This window comes from Nerophis lumbriciformis, linkage group LG04, assembly GCF_033978685.3.
Source record: "Nerophis lumbriciformis linkage group LG04, RoL_Nlum_v2.1, whole genome shotgun sequence".
NCBI classification, from domain to species: Eukaryota; Metazoa; Chordata; class Actinopteri; order Syngnathiformes; family Syngnathidae; genus Nerophis; species Nerophis lumbriciformis.
Genome location: NC_084551.2, coordinates 61260001 through 61282915, shown reverse-complemented (window position 1 = coordinate 61282915; position 22915 = coordinate 61260001). Strand labels below are relative to the sequence as shown.

At 42.9% G+C, this 22915-nt stretch overlaps 1 protein-coding gene across 1 annotated transcript in view; it reads left to right on the top strand.

The window, feature by feature from the left end:
- Positions 1 to 1008: 1008 nt before the first annotated feature.
- The window catches only part of myom3 (myomesin 3), a 235039-nt gene continuing 213132 nt past the window's right edge, over positions 1009 to 22915 (top strand). The window contains exons 1-2 of the mRNA XM_061958714.2: positions 1009 to 1127; positions 12762 to 12891. Of these exons, the coding sequence (XP_061814698.2) occupies positions 12785 to 12891 (107 nt within the window). The 5' untranslated portion in view covers positions 1009 to 1127; positions 12762 to 12784. The remainder of the gene's footprint in view (positions 1128 to 12761; positions 12892 to 22915) is intronic.

Genomic DNA, 22915 nt, shown 5'->3' with positions numbered 1-22915 from the left:
ATACATCACACATGCATGCATACAACATGGTACATCACACATGCATGCATGCAACATGATACATCACACATGCATGCATACAACATGATGCATCACACATGCATGCATACAACATGGTACATCACACATGCATGCATACAACAAGATGCATCACACATGCATGCATACAACATGATACATCACACATGCATGCATACAACATGATACATCACACGTGCATGCATACAACATGATGCATCACACGTGCATGCATACAACATGATACATCACACATGCATGCATACAACATGATACATCACACATGCATGCATACAACATGATGCATCACACATGCATGCATACAACATGATACATCACACATGCAAGCATACAACATGATGCATCTCACATGCATGCATACAACATGATACATCACACGTGCATGCATACAACATGATGCATCACACATGCATGCATACAACATGATGCATCACAATCTCCAGTTTCGACATTCAACATATTCGAAAGGGAGTAGGAAGAAGCAGAGCTTATTTAATCCTACCCCTTTTCCTTTGCATAACAGTTGCTAACACTTTTGTTCACTTGCTGTTCTCAATGTATTCACAATATACTCCATAAGTAATGAAATACATTTTGGTTCCGGTACCAAAATATTGGTGTCGGGACAACCCTAGTCAGCAAAAAAACCACATATGTAAGACTTTGGCACAGTTATGTATATTTCCCATCACGTAACACTTCTTATTGAGGCGGCACTTGGTGGAAAACATCACTAGAGTGCATCCAGTGAATCCATATTTCTCTCAGTCCAAGTGATCAAATGAAGACTTGCAGCCCAATTGTTCTTTCCTCCCCAGAGCATTCCAGCTGTTCCTCTTCAGCTGCCGGGGTCATTCATGGTCTTATGTTGCCCAGTGGCTGCTCTTTATAAAAGGCAGCAGGGTTATATCATGTGTGGAAGTGCAGGGGAGGTGTCATCCGTCTATATTTGACACGTTTGCAGTTTACAGAGCATCGTGTCATCCACAGATGTAGACAGTGAGAAGATACCCGGCCAGACCTTGGAGAAGACACACCTCGAGGCAAGGGAAAGATCCAGAAGACTCCGACTGTGCCATTAAGGAAAAGTGAGTGCAGTTTGCTTAACTTACACTGAAAAAACTGAAATCTACGTAAGTAAGATGAAATATGTCAAATAAGGGTGATATTTGCTTATTTTCTGTCTGATAAGATAATTCTTCTCACTAAGCAGATTTTATGTTAGAGTGTTTTACTTGTTTTAAGTGTTTTGGTCCTAAATGATCTCAGTAAGATATTACAGCTTGTTGCTGAGATGTGATGACCTATATTGAGTAAAACATGCTTGAAACTAGAATATCAACTGATGCAAAGCTATGTCATCACCTCTAAAGGCTTAGTTGGCCACATGCGTGGACATCACCTTTTAGCTCTTATTTCCAAAATTGTGTAAACTACTGAATTGGGGTCTTATGGCCACTTATGTGGACACTTATACTGCCATCTGGTGGTGTCAGAAGAGTATAACATACAATGGAATTTGGGGGGGAAAAAAGTGTAAAAATAAGAATTAGCATGTCACTACACGTTTGTGTACTTATGGACTAAGTACATCATATCAAAAGATGATTCTTAGTTTTTATTCTAATTAGGGTCCAATAAGCCCAAATAGAAAAGAGAAATAAAAAAAAAACATGTAAACAAACAGATAGGGCCTTAAGATTAACACTCACAAGTATAAAACTACTTTTTTAAAGTAATCATTTCTTACTTCAAGCATGAAAAAAATATATCATTATGTCAAGATAATGGCACTAGCATTTACTTAAATTAACAATATTTTTCAACATATTGAGCAAAAAGGTCTCTTTTTTTATACCGAGAAAAATGCACTTGTTATTAGTGAGAATATACTTATTTTAAAGGGGAACATTATCACCAGACCTATGTAAGCATCAATATATACCTTGATGTTGTAGAAAAAAGACCATATATTTTTTTAACCGATTTCCGAACTCTAAATGGGTGAATTTTGGCGAATTAAACGCCTTTCTATTATTCGCTCTCGGAGCGATGATGTCACAACGTGACGTCACATCGGGAAGCAATCCGCCATTTTCTCAAACACCGAGTCAAATCAGCTCTGTTATTTTCCGTTTTTTTCGACTGTTTTCCGTACCTTGGAGACATCATGCCTCGTCGGTGTGTTGTCGGAGGGTGTAACAACACGAACAGGGACGGATTCAAGTTGCACCAGTGGCCCAAAGATGCGAAAGTGGCAAGAAATTGGACGTTTGTTCCGCACACTTTACCGACGAAAGCTATGCTACGACAGAGATGGCAAGAATGTGTGGATATCCTGCAACACTCAAAGCAGATGCATTTCCAACGATAAAGTCAAAGAAATCTGCCGCCAGACCCCCATTGAATCTGCCGGAGTGTGTGAGCAATTCAGGGACAAAGGACCTCGCTAGCGCGGCAAACAATGGCGGAAGTTTGTTCCCGCAGACGAGTGAGCTAAACCCCCTGGATGTCTTGGCTCACACCGTCCCTTATGCCACCGAAGATGATCAAGAGAAGAATATCGACCCTAGCTTCCCTGGCCTGCTGACATCAACTCCAAAACTGGACAGATCAGCTTTCAGGAAAAGAGCGCGGATGAGGGTATGTCTACAGAATATATTAATTGATGAAAACTGGGCTGTCTGCACTCTCAAAGTGCATGTTGTTGCCAAATGTATTTCATATGCTGTAAACCTAGTTCATAGTTGTTAGTTTCCTTTAATGCCAAACAAACACATACCAATTGTTGGTTAGAAGGCGATCGCCGAATTCGTCCTCGCTTTCTCCCGTGTCGCTGGCTGTCGTGTCGTTTTCGTCGGTTTCGCTTGCATACGGTTCAAACCGATATGGCTCAATAGCTTCAGTTTCTTCTTCAATTTCGTTTTCGCTACCTGCCTCCACACTACAACCATCCGTTTCAATACATGCGTAATCTGTTGAATCGCTTAAGCCGCTGAAATCCGAGTCTGAATCCGAGCTAATGTCGCTATAGCTTGCTGTTCTTTCCGCCATGTTTGTTTGTGTTGGCTTCACTATGTGACGTCACAGGAAAATGGACGGGTGTATATAACGATGGTTAAAATCAGGCATTTTGAAGCTTTTTTATGGATATTGCGTAATGGGTAAAATTTTGAAAAAAACTTCGGAAAATAAAATAAGCCACTGGGAACTGATTTTTAATGGTTTTAACCCTTCTGAAATTGTGATAATGTTCCCTTTTAAGGTATTTTGGGTTCATTGAGGTTAGCTAATTTGACTTGTTTTGGAAAGTCTTGACAAGCCAAATGTTCTTGTTCTATTGGCAGATAATTTTGCGGATGGATGGATGGTCCTAAATGATCTCAGTAAGATATTACAGCTTGTTGCTGAGATGTGATGACCTATATTGAGTAAAACATGCTTGAAACTAGAATATCAACTGTTGCAAAGCTGTGTCATCAACTCTAAAGGCTTAGCTGGCCACATGCGTGGACAGCACCTTTTAGCTCTTATTTGCAAAATTGTGTACACTACTGAATTGGGGTCTTATGGCCACTTATGTGGACACGTATTCTGCCATCTGGTGGTGTCAGAAGAGGATAACATACAATGGAATTTGGGTGGGGAAAAGGTGTAAAAAAAAAGAATTAGCATGTCACTAAGCATGAAGTACACGTTTGTGTACTTATGGACTAAGTACATCATATAAAAAGAGGATTCTTAGTTTTTATTCTAATTAGGGTCCAATAAGCCCAAATAGAAAAGAGAAACAAATAAAAAAGCATGTAAACAAACAGCTAAGATTAACACTCACAAGTATAAAACAACGTTTTTAAAGTAATCATTTCTTACTTCAAGCATGAAAAAAATATATAATTATGTCAAGATAATGGCACTAGCATTTAATTAATTTAAGAATATTTTTCAACATATTGAGCAAAAAGGTCTCTTCTTTTATACCGAGAAAAATGCACTTGTTATTAGTGAGAATATACTTATTTTAAGATATTTTGGGTTCATTGAGGTTAGCTAATTTTACTTGTTTTGGAAAGTCTTGACAAGCCAAATGTTCTTGTTCTATTGGCAAATAATTTTGCTTAGTTCAAATAAAATACCCCTCATTTTTGTTTTTTGTTTTCTTGTGTTTGAACACTGACTTTTTGCAGTGCAGTTTGCTTAACTTACACTGCAAAAACTGAAATGTAAGTAAGATTTTATGTTAGAGTGTTTTACTTGTTTTAAGAGTTTTGCTCCTAAATGATCTCAGTAAGATATTACAGCTTGTTGCTGAGATGTGATGACCTATATTGAGTAAAACATGCTTGAAACTAGAATATCAACTGTTGCAAAGCTGTGTCATTAACTCTAAAGGCTTAGTTGGCCACATGTGTGGACAGCACCTTTTAGCTCTTATTTCCAAAATTGTGTACACTACTGAATTGGGGTCTTATGGCCACTTATGTGGACACTTATTCTGCCATCTGGTGGTGTCAGAAGATTATAACATACAATGGAATTTGGGGGAAAAAAGTGTAAAAATAAGAATTAGCATGTCACTACACATGAACAGCGCCTACTTTAATGTAGAGTGTGCTTTATAAGTGTTGCTCTAGTAGGAGAGATCTTTTGGAGAAGATCTGAATGGGGATTGTGGAGAATGCAAATATATGTTTAAGAGTTATTTCTTTATTCATAGTCATGTTTAAAGTAACTAGTGTTTTTCCATTTGTACTCTTTCTATTTTTTCATTTTATGCCCGCAAGTAAACATGTGTGTATTACCTTGAAGACTTGGAATGTAGGAGTTGGAGTACGCCCTTATATCTTATCTGTAGTAGAACAATGAGCCTGTATTCCTTTCCGGACAGGTGGGGGCTTTCTTCATGTGCAAGAAGTGGGCTCTTCCGTTTGGGGGTCAGATCAACTAGAGCAGCCGATATTTTTATTTATTAGCCTTTATTTAACCAGGTAAAATCCCATTGAGATCAAAGATCTCTTTTCCAAGGGAGACCTGGCCAAGAGGGCAGCAGCAAGGTTACATTAAAAACAGTAAACAAATACATAAAACATGACATTTACAACATTAAAACTTGCTCACATGACACATGTGCATACAGACAAGGTAGACTGCAATCCTTTCACAGAAGCTTTAAACTCATTCAATGAATGTATTGGTTGTGTTGAACTCCTAAAGCTTTAGTATAAATATGAAAAGATTCCAATTCTGTCTTGAGGGTCCTTCTTACTCAGCATATATGTCATCGAAAGAATTTGGGATTGACCAGTAACTTAGATTCCCTTAGAGCAGGGGTCGGCAACCCGCGGCTCTAGAGCCGCATTTAGCGCCGCCCTAGTGGCTCCCTGGAGCTTTTCCAAAGATGTATGAAAAATGGAAAAAGATGAGGGGAAAGAATTTATTTTTTGTTTTAATTCGGTTTCTGTAGGAGGCCAAACATGACACAAACCTCCCTAATTGTTATAAATCACACTGTTTATATTAAACATGCTTCACTGATTCGAGTATTTGGCGAGCGCCGTTTTGTCCTACTAATTTTGGCGGTCCTTGAACTCACCATAGTTTGTTTACATGTATAACTTTCTCCGACTTTCTAGGACGTGTTTTATGCCACTTCTTTTTCTGTCTCATTTTGTCCACCAAACTTTTAACGTTGTGCATGAATGCACAAAGGTGAGTTTTGTTGATGTTATTGACTTGTGGGGAGTGCTAATCGGGCATATTTGGTCACTGCATGACTGCAAGCTAATCGATGCTAACATGCTATTTAGGCTAGCTATATGTACATATTGCATCATAATGCCTCGTTTGTAGCTATATTTGAGCTCATTTAGTTTCCTTTAAGTCCTCTTAATTCAATTTATATCTCATGACACACTACCTGTATGTAATATGGCTTTTAATTTTTTTGCGGCTCCAGACAGATTTGTTTTTGTATTTTTGGTCCAATATGGCTCTTTCAACATTTTGGGTTGCCGACCCCTGCCTTAGAGGAAGAACTGGTCCGACGCAACAGTACTTATGGACTAAGTACATCATATAAAAAGATGATTCTTAGTTGTTATTCTAATTAGGGTCCAATAAGCCCAAATAACACGGAGAAATAAAAAAAGGATGTAAACAAACAGCTTGGGTCTTAAGATTAACACTCACAAGTATAAAACTACTTTTTTAAAGTAATCATTTCTTACTTCAAGCATGAAAAAAATATATCATTATGTCAAGATAATGGCACTAGCATTTACTTAATTTAAGAATACTTTTCAACATATTGAGAAAAAAGGTCTCCTTTTTTTTCTACCAAGAAAAGTGCAATTGTTATTAGTGAGAATATACTTATTTTAAGGTATTTTTGGGTTCATTAGCTAATTTGACTTGTTTTGGAAAGTCTTGACAAGTCGAGTTTTCTTGTTCTATTGGCAGATAATTTTGCTTAGTTCAAATAAAATACTATTTTTTTTTCTTGTTTTTGAACACTGACTTTTCGCAGTGTAGCACAGCTGACGTGCAGACTTCTGCCTGAATCTGGCTTTAAAAGGTAACTCACATTTAAAAAGTGCACCATTAACTAACTGAAGAGTGCACCTGTGTTTTGCTCTGTATACACCTGGAATGTTTCTTCTTGCTCTTCTGTCTCCTGGGACTTTCTACAGTCACTTAAACCTTTTAATGGCTTTTAATTTTGATGGCCTCAATGGACGGAGGTCTTTAATTGCACACAAGGGTACGGCGCTTATTGCTATATGATGCACTTCGCTCACTTTGATGTCTACAGTACACTGTAGCACCACACGTAGATGTCGTACTATATTGCCAAAAGTATTTGGCCACCTGCCTTGACTCACATATGAACTTGAAGTGCCATCCCATTCCTAACCCATAGGGTTCAATATGACCTTTTGCAGCTATTACAGCTTCAACTCTTCTGGGAAGGCTGTCCACAAGGTTGCAGAGTGTGTTCATAGGAATTTTCCACCGTTTGTCCAAAAGCGCATTGGTCTCAGGTTGGTCTCAGTCGCCATTCTAATTCATCCCAAAGGTGTTCTATCGGGTTCAGGTCAAGACTGCTGCTATGAAACGCTGCCATCCGACCATCACCCCGAGGGGAAAGAAGCGGTGGTGAAGGCGTGGGGTGGGGGTGGGTGTGTGTGTGTGTGTGTGTGTGTGCCCAATTGTCTTGGGTGTGATGATGTAATGTTTTTTATCGACTGAGGCCGATCTGCAAAAGTTCGACTCCAGGTGTCGTTGAGGAGGGAGGGAGGTCAAAAGCGTCCATCACTGAGGTGTCCTCGGGGGTGTTTTTCAGAACAGCCTGGTCCTGTTTTCACAGCGTCAAGGCCATTCGAGGGAGTCAAATCGTAGATTAGGATGTTTTTTTTCCGCGAACAGACAAAACAATGACTTGAGAAGGCCTGGCTCTCAGTCTCCGGTCTAATTCATCCCTAAAGGTCGTTCTATCGGGTTCAGGTCAGGACTCTGTGCAGGTCAGTCAAGTTCATCCACACCAGACTCTGTCATCCATGTCTTTATGGACCTTGCTTTGTGCGCCGGTGCACAGTCATGCTGGAAGAGGAAGAGGCCCGCTCCGAACTGTTCCCACAAGTTTAGGGTAGGAATTGTCCAAAATGTTTTGGTATCCTGGAGCATTCAAAATTCCTTTCACTGGAACAAAGGGGCCAAGCCCAACTCCTGGAAAAACAACCCCACACCATAATTCCTCCTCCACCAAATTTCCCACTCGGCACAATGCAGTCCGAAATGCAGCGTTCTCCTGGCAACCTCCAAACCCAGACTGGTCCATCAGATTGCCAGAAGGAATAGCGTGATTCATCACCCCAGAGAACGCGAGCGACGTGCTTTACACCACTGCATCCCACGCTTCGCATTGGACTTGATGATGTATGGCTTAGACACAGCTGCACGGCCATGGAAACCCATTCCACGAAGCTCTCTGCGTACTGTACGTGGGCTAATTGGGAGGGTCACATGAAGTTTGGACTGAAAGTCTTTGCACTATGCGCTTATGCATCATCTCTGTTCTGTCAGTTTACGTGGCCTACCACTCGGTGGCTGAGTTGCTGTTGTTCCCAAAATGTTCACTTTTCTTATAATAAAGTTGACTTTGGAATATTTGCGAGCGCTGGAAATCACTGAGAGCGGCCCATTCTTTCACAAATGTTTGTAAGAACGATCAACGATCAAATTTACAGCACCCACGTCTGTATTGTAGCTGACTGATGGATAGGTGGCAGGGCTATGGGCTTTAGTTTAAGATGCATGGCGAAGCCTTTTTCTCTCTTTTTTTTTTTTTTTTTTTTACACTTTCTGAACTGATGGGCATTTACACGGGTCAGGCCCAACTTCAAAAACAAGGCTTGTTTCCTCGAAAGTAGAGCAGCGAGTGTTTGATGCTCATAGAGCGGCTCTATGGACATACCACTGTTAGGACGTCATTAAAAAGTCAATGATACCTAATAAGGGATATTTAACATACAATTAAACAAACAACAGAGAATAAAATCTGTATGCTGCGTGGATAAAAGTGCTGCTTTTTCTTACCCATTCATGGGGGGGCGGTCCATTTCAATTTGTTAGGAATTAGCCGTCCATTAACCGCATAAACAAACCTCTCCTTTCGTTCAACACTGAGAACCCTAAAGAAGAAGCCTAGGATGGAATCAGCCAACATGCTCTTCCACGTTGTAATTGAACGAGACAACGAGAAACAACACATTGTGTTTGTGTAAATGGTGGCTGTTTAGGTGCTGCGAATAGAGCAATAACTTTGTGGACAACTGATTTTGCTTCTTCGTGGAGTAGGTAGAACATTCGCTTAGCACTGGGGTCTGGGGCAGTGGTCCCCAACCTTTTTGTAGCTGCGGACCGGTCAACGCTTGAAAATGTGTCCCACGGGTGGGTGGGGGTGGGAGGTTATGGTATTTTTTTTGTTTTTTTCTCATAAAAAAATACAATCATGCGTGCTTACGGACTGTATCCCTTGCAGACTGTATTGATATATATTGATATATAATGTAGGAACCACAATATTAATAACATAAAAAACAACCCTTTTGTGTGAATGAGTGTAAATGGGGGAGGGAGGTTTTTTTGGGTTGGTGCACTAATTGTAAGTGTATCTTGTGTTTTTTATGTTGATTTAATAAATAAAAAAATAATAATAAATAAAAAAAACGATACCGATAATAAGAAAACCGATACCGATAATTTTCAATATTACATTTTAAAGCATTTATCGGCTGATAATATCGGCAGGCTGATATTATCGAACATATCTACCCCAAACACACGTCAAAAGTGGTAAAGGAATGGCTAAATCAGGCTAGAATGAAGGTGTCATGACTTGGTCCTGGGTGTTTGCTTTTCCGGGATGCAACGGAAAGTTGGCTCGGGCGAGACGGGAATGTAAGTACATTTTTATTTAAACACTATAACTACAAAAAAAGGAAGTAAACAAAAGGCGCGCACAATGGCGGAGAACAAACTATGAAACCAAAAAGACTATAAACATGTAACAAAAACTTACTTTGGCATGGGACATGAAGCAGGATCTAAGAGGATGAAGAGTGTGTAGAGCGTAATTGTGGGATGTCACCAGAAAGACAAACTGAAAACAATGAGCTTAAATACTACAGACATGATTAACGAAAAGAGGTGCGTGACTCAAAACGTGAAACAGGTGCGTGACGTGACAGGTGAAAACTAATGGGTTGCTATGGTGACAAACAAGAGTGCACAATGAGTCCAAACGTGGAACAGGTGAAACTAATGGGTAATCATGGAAACAAGACAAGGGAGTGAAAAGCCAGAAACTAAAGAGTCCAATAACTAAACAAAACATGACTAAAACAAAACATGACAGAAGGTTTTATTTAGAATGGCCTTCCCAAAGTCCTGACTTAAAGGTGTGGACAATGCTGAAGAAACAAGTCCATGTCAGAAAAGCAACACATTTAGCTGAACTGCAGCAATTTATTGGTCAAGTGGTCAAGCAGAAGCTTGGGTTAGTGTACTAATTGTAAGTGTATCTTGTGTTTGTTATGTTGATTTAATGAAAATATATTTTTTTTAATTTTCAAATTTTTTTTAATTTTTTTTTATTTCTTGTGCGGCCCGGTACCAATTGATCCACGGACCGGTTGGTGACCACTGGTATAGGGCAGTGGTCACCAACCTTTTTGTAGCTGCAGACCGGTCAACGCTTGAAAATGTGTATAACAGACCAGGGGGGGGGGCGGGGGGGGCTGGTGTATTTTTATTTATTTTTTTGTTTTTTAAATTTTTTTTTGTCATAAAGAAATACAATCATGTGTGCTTACGGACTGTATCCCTTGCAGACTGTATTGATATATATTGATATATAATGTAGGAACCAGAAATATTAATTACAGAAAGAAACAACCCTTTTGTGTGAATGAGTGTAAATGGGGGAGGGAGGTTTTTTGGGTTGGTGCACTAATTGTAAGTGTATCTTGTAGAGATGCGCGGTTTGCGGACACAACCGCGGAGTCGGGCGGTTGAAATAAAAATTTTTTTGATTTTATCCGCGGGTCGGGTCGGGCGGTTGAAATAAAAAAAAATTCGATTTTAAATAGATTCAGGCGGGTGGCAGTTAAACCAATTCGTAAATATATAAACATAGTTAAATGTTGTTACCCACATACGAAAAACGAGCAGGCACCTGCAGCATATGCCACAACAAAGGAAGAAGAAAAAAAAGAGATGGCAACGCCGGCAGCAAACGTGGTACGCGACAAACTAAAAAAGGGAATACTAAAGACCAGGGGAAATAAAGGCCAGAAAAGTTCAGCGTGGACTCGTTTTTTTGAGGTTGTAAATCAGGATGATAGTAATGCTGGCTATGTGATTTGCAAGAGCTGCGACGCTGTTTATGTCTACGACAGTCACAAAACCGGGACATCTAACATGGTGCATCACATTTGTGCAAAACCCCGAATCTCCACAAACACCCTGAGCATGAGCAGTTTCGTCCGCCGTGATCCCAGAAGAGTGCCACAGGATGTTAAAACAAGATAGAACGCAGCTGCCTGCAGCAGTTTGAGTGGCGCGCGCGCGCTTGGAGGTGCGCTCAGCGCGGCTCCCAGATGATGTGCGTCTGGGCCGTGACAGCGTGGCACGCATTGAATGTCTCTGCTGCATTGAATCAGTCTCCTTTCTTTAACAGGCAAAAGCTTTATAACCTCACTAATGCCTTGCATCGTCTATATTAGATATATAACAACGGGCGGGTGCGGGCAGGTGCGGTTTTGATTAAATGTTAGTTCGGGTGGATGCGGATGGTTGACGACTTTTGTGATGCGGTTGCGGATGAAATAATTGCCTATCCGCGCATCTCTAGTATCTTGTGTTTTTTATGTTGATTTAATGAAAAATATATATATTAAAAAAAATACATATTTAGGGGACCACAAAAAATGGCATTATTGGCTTTATTTGAACAAAAAAATCTTAGTGTACATGAAACATATGTTTATTATTGCAATTTAGTCCGTAAATAAAATAGTGAACATACTAGACAACTTGTCTTTTAGTAGTAAGTAAACAAACAAAGACTCCTAATTAGTCTGCTGACGTATGCAGTAACATATTGTGTCATTTATACACCTATTATTTTGTACACATTATGAGGGACAAACTGTAAAAAATGATTGTTAATCTACTTGTTCATTTACTGTTAATATCTGCTTACTTCCTGTTTTAACAGAAATATTGATGTAAAGGGTAGGTGTCGCGCCGTTTACTGTTTCAACATGTTCTATCTACACTTCTGTTAAAATGTAATAATCACTTATTCTTCTCATGTTTGATACTTAACATTCATTTTGTATGATACCACAAATATGGATATCGATCCGATACCAAGTAGTTACAGGATCATACAAGAAAATATAATACCTAATAAACCAATAATAATATGGTTATGAAATATTGATGTAAAGGGTAGGTGTCGCGCCGTTTACTGTTTCAACATGTTCTATCTACACTTCTGTTAAAATGTAATAATCACTTATTCTTCTCGTCTTTGGTACTTTACATTAGTTTTGGATGATACCACAAATTTGGGTATCGATCCGATACCAAGTAGTTACAGGATCATACAATGGACATAATTTAAGTATTATGTGTCCAGGGACGCATTTCCTGAGTTTATAAACATAATATTAATTTAAAAAAACAAAAAAAGAGTATCGACTAGATACGCTATTTTACTTGGTATCATTACAGTGGATGTCAAGTGTAGATCCACCCATGGCATTTGTTTACATTGTGACGCCGGTGAGCTATTGTATCCTCCTACGGTGTGTAGTGAAGCATGTTTAGCTATTCCTCGTCCTCCAGTGATAATAATACTTGGAAGAAACTTACTTTATTTGTCGCCATGGAGGCGAGGATTAGTGATTTGCCATGAAGTGACGACGACGCGCCCATTAAAAAAAGTGGGTACTTTTTAGAGGCAGTATAGTACCGAATATGATTCATTAGTATCGCAGTACTATCCTAGTAGTGGTACACTGTACAACCCTAGTAGCAATACTGCATGACTACTTACATATCAATAATGGACACATCATTTAGCTGTCTTCGGATGTATAGGAATTCTCCAGGCAGACTGTACTGAACCTCTTGCCTTCCACACACCTCCATAGGTGCCTGTTGGGGGCTGGTTACCATGGAAACCAGGATTGCGATGCAGCGGGAGCAGGAGTCGTCGTCGTCCCGCGTGTCTCACAGCATGGAGCTGTCCTCTCAGAGCAAGAAGAAGACCTTCACATCCAGGTGCAACACTTTGTCATGTTTGGACATGAGGATCCCCAGGAATATTTTTACAATCAAGGTCACATACATCATTATTTCACCCGTTCACAAAAGACATTTTGAAACTGTTTTCAAATGACGGCAGCCTCAAAAACGTCTCTTTTGGGGGGGTCAGAACTAGGGATGTCGATAAATGCTTTAAAATGTAATATCGGAAATTATCGGTATCGGTTTCAAAATGATCGGTATCGGTTTCAAAAAGTAAAATGTATGACTTTTTTAAAAGGTCGCTGTGTACACGGACGTAGGGAGAAGTACAGAGTGCCAATATCAATCAATCAATCAATCTTTATTTATATAGCCCTAAATCACAAGTGTCTCAAAGGGCTGCACAAGCCGCAACGACATCCTCGGTACAAAGCCCACATACCTTAAAGGCACTGCCTTTACGTGCCGGCCCAGTCACATAATATCTATGGCTTTTCACACTTGGTCAACAGCCATACAGGTCACACTGAGGGTCGTATAAACAACTTTAACACTGTTACAAATATGCGCAACACTGTTAGTTTATTATTCTTCGGTCAATGGTCAACAAAATAAACAAACAGTTGTACATTCATAGATTGAAAATAAAAATGTTGCAGACCGAAAGGGTTTAGGCTGAAGTTGAACACTTATAGCGCCTAACCCTATAAACAATGTCAAGTACAAGATGAACTTCCGAAAATTATGAAATGTCTTTTGTACAACATATTATAAATACACGTTATACACAACATAAACACAGTTAAATGATATACACTGTAAAGGCATGTGAAATATCCTTATACGCGTGTTAAACCTTTGTACCAATTTATATACTATATACAAATAATTATACTTCCATTATTATTTATATCCCACATTTAGTATTTTAATTAACATTGATCATAGTATTAACTACTGTGTTGATTCAAGAGTGATATATTTTTCCAAGACATTGGTCTTAAAGTGTTTTTTAAATGTGTGAATGGACCTGGAACATTTGAAGGAATCATCCAAGCTGTGAACCCACACCAAACAAGAATGACAAACACATTTCGGGAGAACATCCGCACCGTAACACAACAGAACAAATACCCAGAATCCCTTGAAGCACTAACTCTTCCGGGACCCTACAATATACACCCCCCGCTATCCCCTAGACCCCCCCCCCCCCACCTCAACCCTACCCACCTCAACCTCCTCACGCTCTCTCGGGGAGAGCATGTCCCAAATTCCAAGCTGCTGTTTTGAGGCATGTTAAAAAAAATAATGCACTTTGTGACTTCAAAAATAAATATGGCAGTGCCATGTTGGCATTTTTTTTTTCCATAACTTGAGTTAATTTATTTTTGGAAAACCTTGTTACATTGTTTAATGCATCCAGCGGGGCATCACAACAAAATTAGGCATAATAATGTGTTCATTCCACCACTGTATATATCGGTATCGGTTGATATCGGAATCGGTAATTAAGAGTTGGACAATATCGGAATATTAGATTATTAGAACGATATGGCATCAGAGGTTTGGTATTGAATTGGGTAAGAAGTTATTTAACCAACAGGAAGCAATATGTAAAGATGGGTGAAAATATGTCAACACGGCTAGATATATCCTGTGGTGTACCCCAGGGATCAATACTGGGACCAAGATTGTTCAATCTTTATATAAACGACATTTGTAAGGTTACGAAGGACTTAAAGTTGGTTTTATTTGCAGACGACACAACTGCTTTCTGTTCAGGAGAGAACACACAGAAGATAATACAAATAATAACAGAAGAAATGAACAAATTAAAAAAATGGTTTGACAAAAACAGACTATCTTTGAATCTCAGTAAAACTAAAATAATGCTATTTGGTAATAGTAGAAAAGAGCATCATACACAAATACAAATAGACGGAGTAGACATAGAAAGGGTAAAAGAAACTAGATTTTTGGGAGTATTAATAGATGATCAAATGAACTGGAAATCTCATATACAAAACATACAACATAAGGTGGCAAAAAAATATTTCAATAATGAATAAAGCAAAATATGTCCTGGGCCAAAAATCACTACATATTCTCTACTGCTCGCTAGTGTTACCATATCTGAGTTATTGTGCAGAAATATGGGGAAATAACTACAAATGTGCGCTACATTCGCTAACCGTGTTACGAAAAAGATCAGTTAGAATAATACAAAATGTTGGATATAGAGAACACACAAACCCTTTATTTATTAAGTCAGAAATATTAAAGTTCGGTGATTTGGTAAAATTGCAAACAGCTAAAATGATGTACAAAACAAACTATAACCTGCTACTAAATAATGTACAACAATTCTTCTCTACTAAAGAGGAGAAATAAAACCTTAGAGGAAAAAATAATTTAAAACATTTATATGCACGTACAACACTTAGAACTTTTAGCATATCAGTATGTGGAATTAAATGATGGAATGGATTAAGTAAAGAAGTTAAAAATTGTACTGATATGATCCAGTTTAAGAGGTTGTTCAAAATAATAGTGCTTACAGAGTACAAAAAAGAAGAATTATGAGAAATACTTTCAACCTTATTGAAAATAAGATATTCTTCATCTCAGTATGTTAATAATGACTGAATTAATTAATTAATTACGTATTACAAAACTGTTGTATACTAATTCATAGATGTTATTTTATTATATAAAAAGGTCAGTAAATGATTCTATATATTTGTAAACGCTTTGAAGTGGGAAAGGGGTAGGATTAAATAAGCTTCGCTTCTTCCTACTCCTTTTTCGGGCATGATGTAAAATGAAATGATATGAAATTGTGTGATGTATTATGATGTAAGTGTGTTCATGTTCCAAATAAACTAATCAATCAATCAATCAATCAATCTTTATTTATATAGCCCTAAATCACAAGTGTCTCAAAGGGCTGCACAAGCCACAACGACATCCTCGGTACAAAGCCCACATACGGGCAAGGAAAAACTCACCCCAGTGGGACGTCGATGTGAATGACTATGAGAAACCTTGGAGAGGACCGCATATGTGGGTAACCCCCCCCCTCTAGGGGAGACCGAAAGCAATGGATGTCGAGTGGGTCTGACATAATATTGTGAGAGTCCAGTCCATAGTGGATCCAACATAATAGTAAGAGTCCAGTCCATAGTGGGGCCAGCAGGACACCATCCCGAGCGGAGACGGGTCAGCAGCGCAGAGATGTTCCCAGCCGATGCACAGGCGAGCGGTCCACCCCGGGTCCCGACTCTGGACAGCCAGCACTTCATCCATGGCCACCGGACCTGTGCCCCCCCCCCCCCCTCAAGGAAAAGGGGAGCAGAGGAGAAAAGAAAAGAAACGGCAGATCAACTGGTCTAACAGGGGGGCTATTTAAAGGCTAGAGTATACAAATGAGTTTTAAGATGGGACTTAAATGCTTCTACTGAGGTTGCATCTCTAATTGTTACCGGGAGGGCATTCCATAGTACTGGAGCCCGAATAGAAAACGCTCTATAGCCCGCAGACTTTTTTTGGGCTCTGGGAATCACTAATAAGCCGGAGTTCTTTGAACGCAGATTTCTTGCCGGGACATATGGTACAATGCAATCGACAAGATAGGACGGAGCTAGACCGTGTAGTATTTTATACGTAAGTAGTAAAACCTTAAAGTCACATCTTAAGTGCACAGGAAGCCAGTGCAGGTGAGCCAGTATAGGCGTAATATGATCAAACTTTCTTGTTCTTGTCAAAAGTCTAGCAGCCGCATTTTGTACCAACTGTAATTTTTTAATGCTAGACATAGGGAGACCCGAAAATAATACGTTACAGTAGTCGAGACGAGACGTAACGAACGCATGAATAATGATCTCAGCGTCGCTAGTGGATAAAATAGAACGGATTTTAGCGATATTACGGAGATGAAAGAAGGCCGTTTTAGTAACACTCTTAATGTGTGATTCAAACGAGAGAGTTGGGTCGAAGATAATACCCAGATTCTTTACTGATTCGCCTTGTGTAATTGTAATTGTTTGGTTGTCAAATGTTAAGGTTAACTAAAGAAAGAAAGAAAGAAATATCGGATGTCGGCAAAAAAGCCACTATCGGACATCTCTAGTTACTAATATTGATACTGTTGTTGTTGATATTCATTTTTGTTTGACTGCGTTTTAGATTGTTTTGTGTCACGTTTGTGTGTCCTCTCAATTGCTCTGTTGATTGCTATTCTGAATGTTGCTGGGTCGGGTTTGGTTTTGGAATTGGAATTGCATTATTGCATTATTATGGTATTGTTGTGTATTGTTTTGTTGGATTGATTAATAAAAAAAAAAAAAAGGTCCAACAGGAAACTGAAGAAGCGGAAGACAACGAGGCTTTGTGAGAAGCGGAAGAAATATAACATTCCAGCCTTTAGTCGAATTGAAGGAGGCGTCGACCGAATGAAAAATGAGCACATTGTTTACTCGCACAACGCGAGCCGGGCCATTTCCCACTTTTTTTATTTCCTCTTTCTGCAGAAAATTGAGGAAGCTGTTATTAAATGTTTGCAAAGCACAAACACATTGTGGATGCACACAGTCAGAGGATAACCTCTTGGTGTTTGCTTGTTGTTACGTGCAAGTGCATGTTGCCGCTACGCACTCCGCAGTGTCACCGCCTTATATCTGCTCCTGTTACTCCAGCGATACCTCGCGGCCGCAGGCTCCGGCGCTACATAATTCAACGGCTTCTCAGCCCACTCTCAATGTTGGGCTATACAAAGAGGGGGGGGGGGGGAGAAAAAAAAACATGCCAAAAAAAAGAAGAAGTTATCGGGTGCCTGCCGTCAAACCACAGAAAAGGAAGGAGAAGTCACAAGTGGATTTGCATGTGTTGATGAAGGCAACACCTGGGGGGGGCTGAGAGTTTGTTATGGCAGATGGCTGCTGGGTGCACACCTGAGTAAATACATAGTTCTGGCAGACTGTGATGCGGCTTGTTCCACAACTAAACAAAAAAACGTGTTAACTGTAGACAATTGCGGCAGAGACGAGTGTTCAGACCTTTAGGAAGCAAATTTATATGACCTTTAACTACATTTGCCAACCTTCAAATCCACAAAGGTTTGCAGCCCTGATACCAACAAAATCCCCCAAATTCCACACTATAAGGCGCACCTAAAAACCACAAATTTTCTCAAAAGCTGACAGTGCGCCTTATAACCCGGTGCGCTTTATATATGGATAAATATTAAGATTCATTTTCATAAAGTTTCGGTCTCGTAACTACGGTAAACAGCCGCCATCTTTTTTCCCGGTAGAACAGGAAGCGCTTCTTCTTCTACGCAAGCAACCGCCAAGGTAAGCACCCGCCCCCATAGAACAGGAAGCGCTTCTTCTTCTACTGTAAGCAACCACCCGCCCGCGTAGAAGAAGAAAAAGCGCGCGGATATTACCGTACGTTTCATTTCCTTTGTGTGTTTACATCTGCAAAGACCACAAAATGGCTCCTACTAAACGACAGGGATCCGGTTCATGAAAAGACGCAATCTCTCCATCCGCACACGGATTACTATTTCACAGCAACTGATATTCCTGTGAACCGCACTGTGGATACAACGGGAGCACGTACGGTGAATATTCGCACCACAGGGAATGAGAAGTCGTCCTTCACTGTGGTTCTAGCTTGCCATGCTAATGGCCAGAAACTTCCACCCATGGTGATATTCAAAAGGAAGACCTTGCCAAAAGAGACCTTTCCAGCCGGCGTCATCATAAAAGCTAACTCGAAGGGATGGATGAAGAAAAGATGAGCGAGTGGTTAAGGTAAGTTTAAGTTTACGCGAAGAGGCCGGGTGGCTTTTTTCACGCAGCTTCGTCCATGTTGATATACGATTCCATGCGCGCCCACATCACGCTGGTTTTAATATATTATTAAAGTTTGACTGACCTATTTGACTGTTTTTTTGACATTCCTTTAGCGCAGTTAGATGCGGCTTACAACACGGGGCGGCTTATAGGTGGACAAAGTTTTGAAATATGCCGTTCATTGAAGGCGCGGCTTATAACCCAGGGCGCCTTATGGTGCGGAAAATACGGTAGTTACAAGTTCAGCATAAAACTGAGGCCTGTGTTCTAAACAAAATGGCAATTTCAGACTTCCCTCTCCCCAGCCACTTGGTCCAGCTCTTCCCGGGGGATCCCAAGGCGTTCCCAGGCCAGCCGGAAGACATAGTCTTCCCAACGTGTCCTGGGTCTTCCCCGTGGCTTCCTACCGGTCGGACGTGCCCTAAACACCTCGGGTGGCATCCTGACCAGATGCCCAAACCACCTCATCTGGCTCTTCTCCATGTGGAGGAGCAGCGGCTTTACTTTGAGTTCCCCCCGGATGACAGAGCTTCTCACCCTATCTCTAAGGGAGAGACCCACCACCCGGCGGAGGAAACTCATTTCGGCCGCATGTACCCGTGATCTTGTCCTTTCGGTCATAACCCAAAGCTCATGACCATTGGTGAGGATGGGAACGTAGATCGACCGGTAAATTGAGAGCTTTTCCTTCCGGCTCAGCTCCTTCTTCACCACAACGGATCGATATAATGTCCGCATTACTGAAGACGCCGCACCGAGCCGCCTGTCCATCTCACGATCCACTCTTCCCTCACTCGTGAACAAGACTCCGAGGTACTTGAACTCCTCCACTTGGGGCAAGATTTCCTCCCCAACCCGGAGATGGCACTCCACCCTTTTCCGGGCAAGAACCATGGACTCGGTCCGTCTCAGCTCCTTCTTCACCACAACGGATCGATACAGCGTCCGCATTACTGAAGACGCCGCACTGGTCCACCTGTCGATCTCACGATCCATTCTTCCCTCACTCGTGAACAAGACTCCGAGGTACTTGAACTCCTCCACTTGGGGCAGGGTCTCCTCCCCAACCCGGAGATGGCACACCACCCTTTTCCGGGCGAGAACCATGGACTCGGTCCGTCTCAGCTCCTTCTTCACCACAACGGATCGATACAGCGTCCGTATTACTGAAGACGCCGCACTGATCCGCCTGTCGATCTCACGATCCACTCTTCCCCCACTCGTGAACAAGACTCCCAGGTACTTGAACTCCTCCACTTGGGGCAGGGTCTCCTCCCCAACCCGGAGACCGCACTCCACCCTTTTCCGGGCGAGAACCATGGACTCTGACCGTCTCAGCTCCTTCCTCACCACAACGGATCGATACAGCGTCCGCATTACTGAAGACGCCGCACCGATCCGCCTGTCGATCTCACGATCCACTCTTCCCCCACTCGTGAACAAGACTCCCAGGTACTTCAACTCCTCCACTTGGGGCAGGGTCTCCTCCCCAACCCGGAGACGGCACTCCACCCTTTTCCGGGCGAGAACCATGGACTCTGTCCGTCTCAGCTCCTTCCTCACCACAACGGATCGATACAGCGTCCGCATTACTGAAGACGCCGCACCGATCCGCCTGTCCATCTCACAATCCACTCTTCCCCCGCTCTTGAACAAGACTCCGAGGTACTTGAACTCCTCCACTTGGGGCAAGATTTCCTCCCCAACCCGGAGATGGCACTCCACCCTTTTCCGGGCGAGAACCATGGACTCGGTCCGTCTCAGCTCCTTCTTCACCACAACGGATGGATACAGCGTCCGCATTACTGAAGACGCCGCACCGATCCGCCTGTCGATCTCACGATCCACTCTTCCCTCACTCGTGAACAAGACTCCCAGGTACTTGAACTCCTCCACTTGGGGAAGGGTCTCCTCCCCAACCCGGAGATGGCACACCACCCTTTTCCGGGCGAGAACCATGGACTCGGTTCGGCTCAGCTCCTTCTTCACCACAACGGATCGATACAGCGTCCGTATTACTGAAGACGCCGCACTGATGCGCCTGTCGATCTCACGATCCACTCTTCCCCCACTCGTGAACAAGACTCCCAGGTACTTGAACTCCTCCACTTGGGGCAAGATTTCCTCCCCAACCCGGAGATGGCACTCCACCCTTTTCCGGGCGAGAACCATGGACTCGGTCCGTCTCAGCTCCTTCTTCACCACAACGGATGGATACAGCGTCCGCATTACGAAGACGCCGCACCGATCCGCCCGTCGATCTCACGATCCACTCTTCCCTCACTCGTGAACAAGACTCCCAGGTACTTGAACTCCTCCACTTGGGGTAGGGTCTCCTCCCCAACCCGGAGACCGCACTCCACCCTTTTCCGGGCGAGAACCATGGACTCTGTCCGTCTCAGCTCCTTCCTCACCACAACGGATCGATACAGCGTCCGCATTACTGAAGACGCCGCACCGATCCGCCTGTCGAGCTCACAATCCACTCTTCCCTCACTCGTGAACAAGACTCCCAGGTACTTGAACTCCTCCACTTGGGGCAGGGTCTCCTCCCCAACTCGGAGATGGAACACCACCCTTTTCCAGGCGAGAACCATGGACTCGGTCCGTCTCAGCTCCTTCTTCACCACAACGGATCGATACAGCGTCCATATTACTGAAGACGCCGCACTGATCCGCCTGTCGATCTCACGATCCACTCTTCCCCCACTCGTGAACAAGACACCCAGGTACTTGAACTCCTCCACTTGGGGCAGGGTCTCCTCCCCAACCCGGAGACTGCACTCCATCCTTTTCCGGGCGAGAACCATGGACTCTGTCCGTCTCAGCTCCTTCCTCACCGCAACGGATCGATACAGCGTCCGCATTACTGAAGACGCCGCACCGATCCGCCTGTCAATCTCACGATCCACTCTTCCCCCACTTGTGAACAAGACTCCCAGGTACTTGAACTCCTCCACTTGGGGCAGGGTCTCCTCCCCAACCCGGAGACGGCACTCCACCCTTTTCCGGGCGAGAACCACGGACTCGGTCCGTCTCAGCTCCTTCTTCACCACAACGGATCGATACAGCGCCCGCATTACTGAAGACGCCGCACTGGTCCACCTGTCGATCTCACGATCCACTCTTCCCCTACTCGTGTACAAGACTCCCAGGTACTTGAACTCCTCCACTTGGGGCAGGGTCTCCTCCCCAACCCGGAGATGGCACGCCACCCTTTTCCGGGCGAGAACCATGGACTCGGTCCGTCTCAGCTCCTTCTTCACCACAACGGATCGATACAGCGTCCACATTACTGAAGACGCCGCACCGATCCGCCTGTCGATCTCACGATCCACTCTTCCCTCACTCGTGAACAAGACTCCCAGGTACTTGAACTCCTCCACTTGGGGCAGGGTCTCCTCCCCAACCCGGAGATGGCACACCACCCTTTTCCAGGCGAGAACCATGGACTCGGTCCGTCTCAGCTCCTTCTTCACCACAACGGATCGATACAGCGTCCGTACTACTGAAGACGCCGCACTGATCCGCCTGTCGATCTCACGATCCACTCTTCCCCCACTCGTGAACAAGACTCCCAGGTACTTGAACTCCTCCACTTGGGGCAGGGTCTCCTCCCCAACCCGGAGACTGCACTCCATCCTTTTCCGGGCGAGAACCATGGACTCTGTCCGTCTCAGCTCCTTCCTCACCGCAACGGATCGATACAGCGTCCGCATTACTGAAGACGCCGCACCGATCCGCCTGTCAATCTCACGATCCACTCTTCCCCCACTTGTGAACAAGACTCCCAGGTACTTGAACTCCTCCACTTGGGGCAGGGTCTCCTCCCCAACCCGGAGACGGCACTCCACCCTTTTCCGGGCGAGAACCATGGACTCTGTCCGTCTCAGCTCCTTCCTCACCACAACGGATCGATACAATGTCCGCATTACTGAAGACGCCGCACTGATCCGCCTGTCGATCTCACGATCCACTCTTCCCTCACTCGTGAACAAGACTCCGAGGTACTTGAACTCCTCCACTTGGGGCAGGGTCTCCTCCCCAACCTGGAGATGGCACGCCACCCTTTTCCGGGCGAGAACCATGGACTCGGTCCGTCTCAGCTCCTTCTTCACCACAACGGATCGATACAGCGTCCGCATTACTGAAGACGCCGCACCGATCCGCCTGTCAATCTCACAATCCACTCTTCCCCC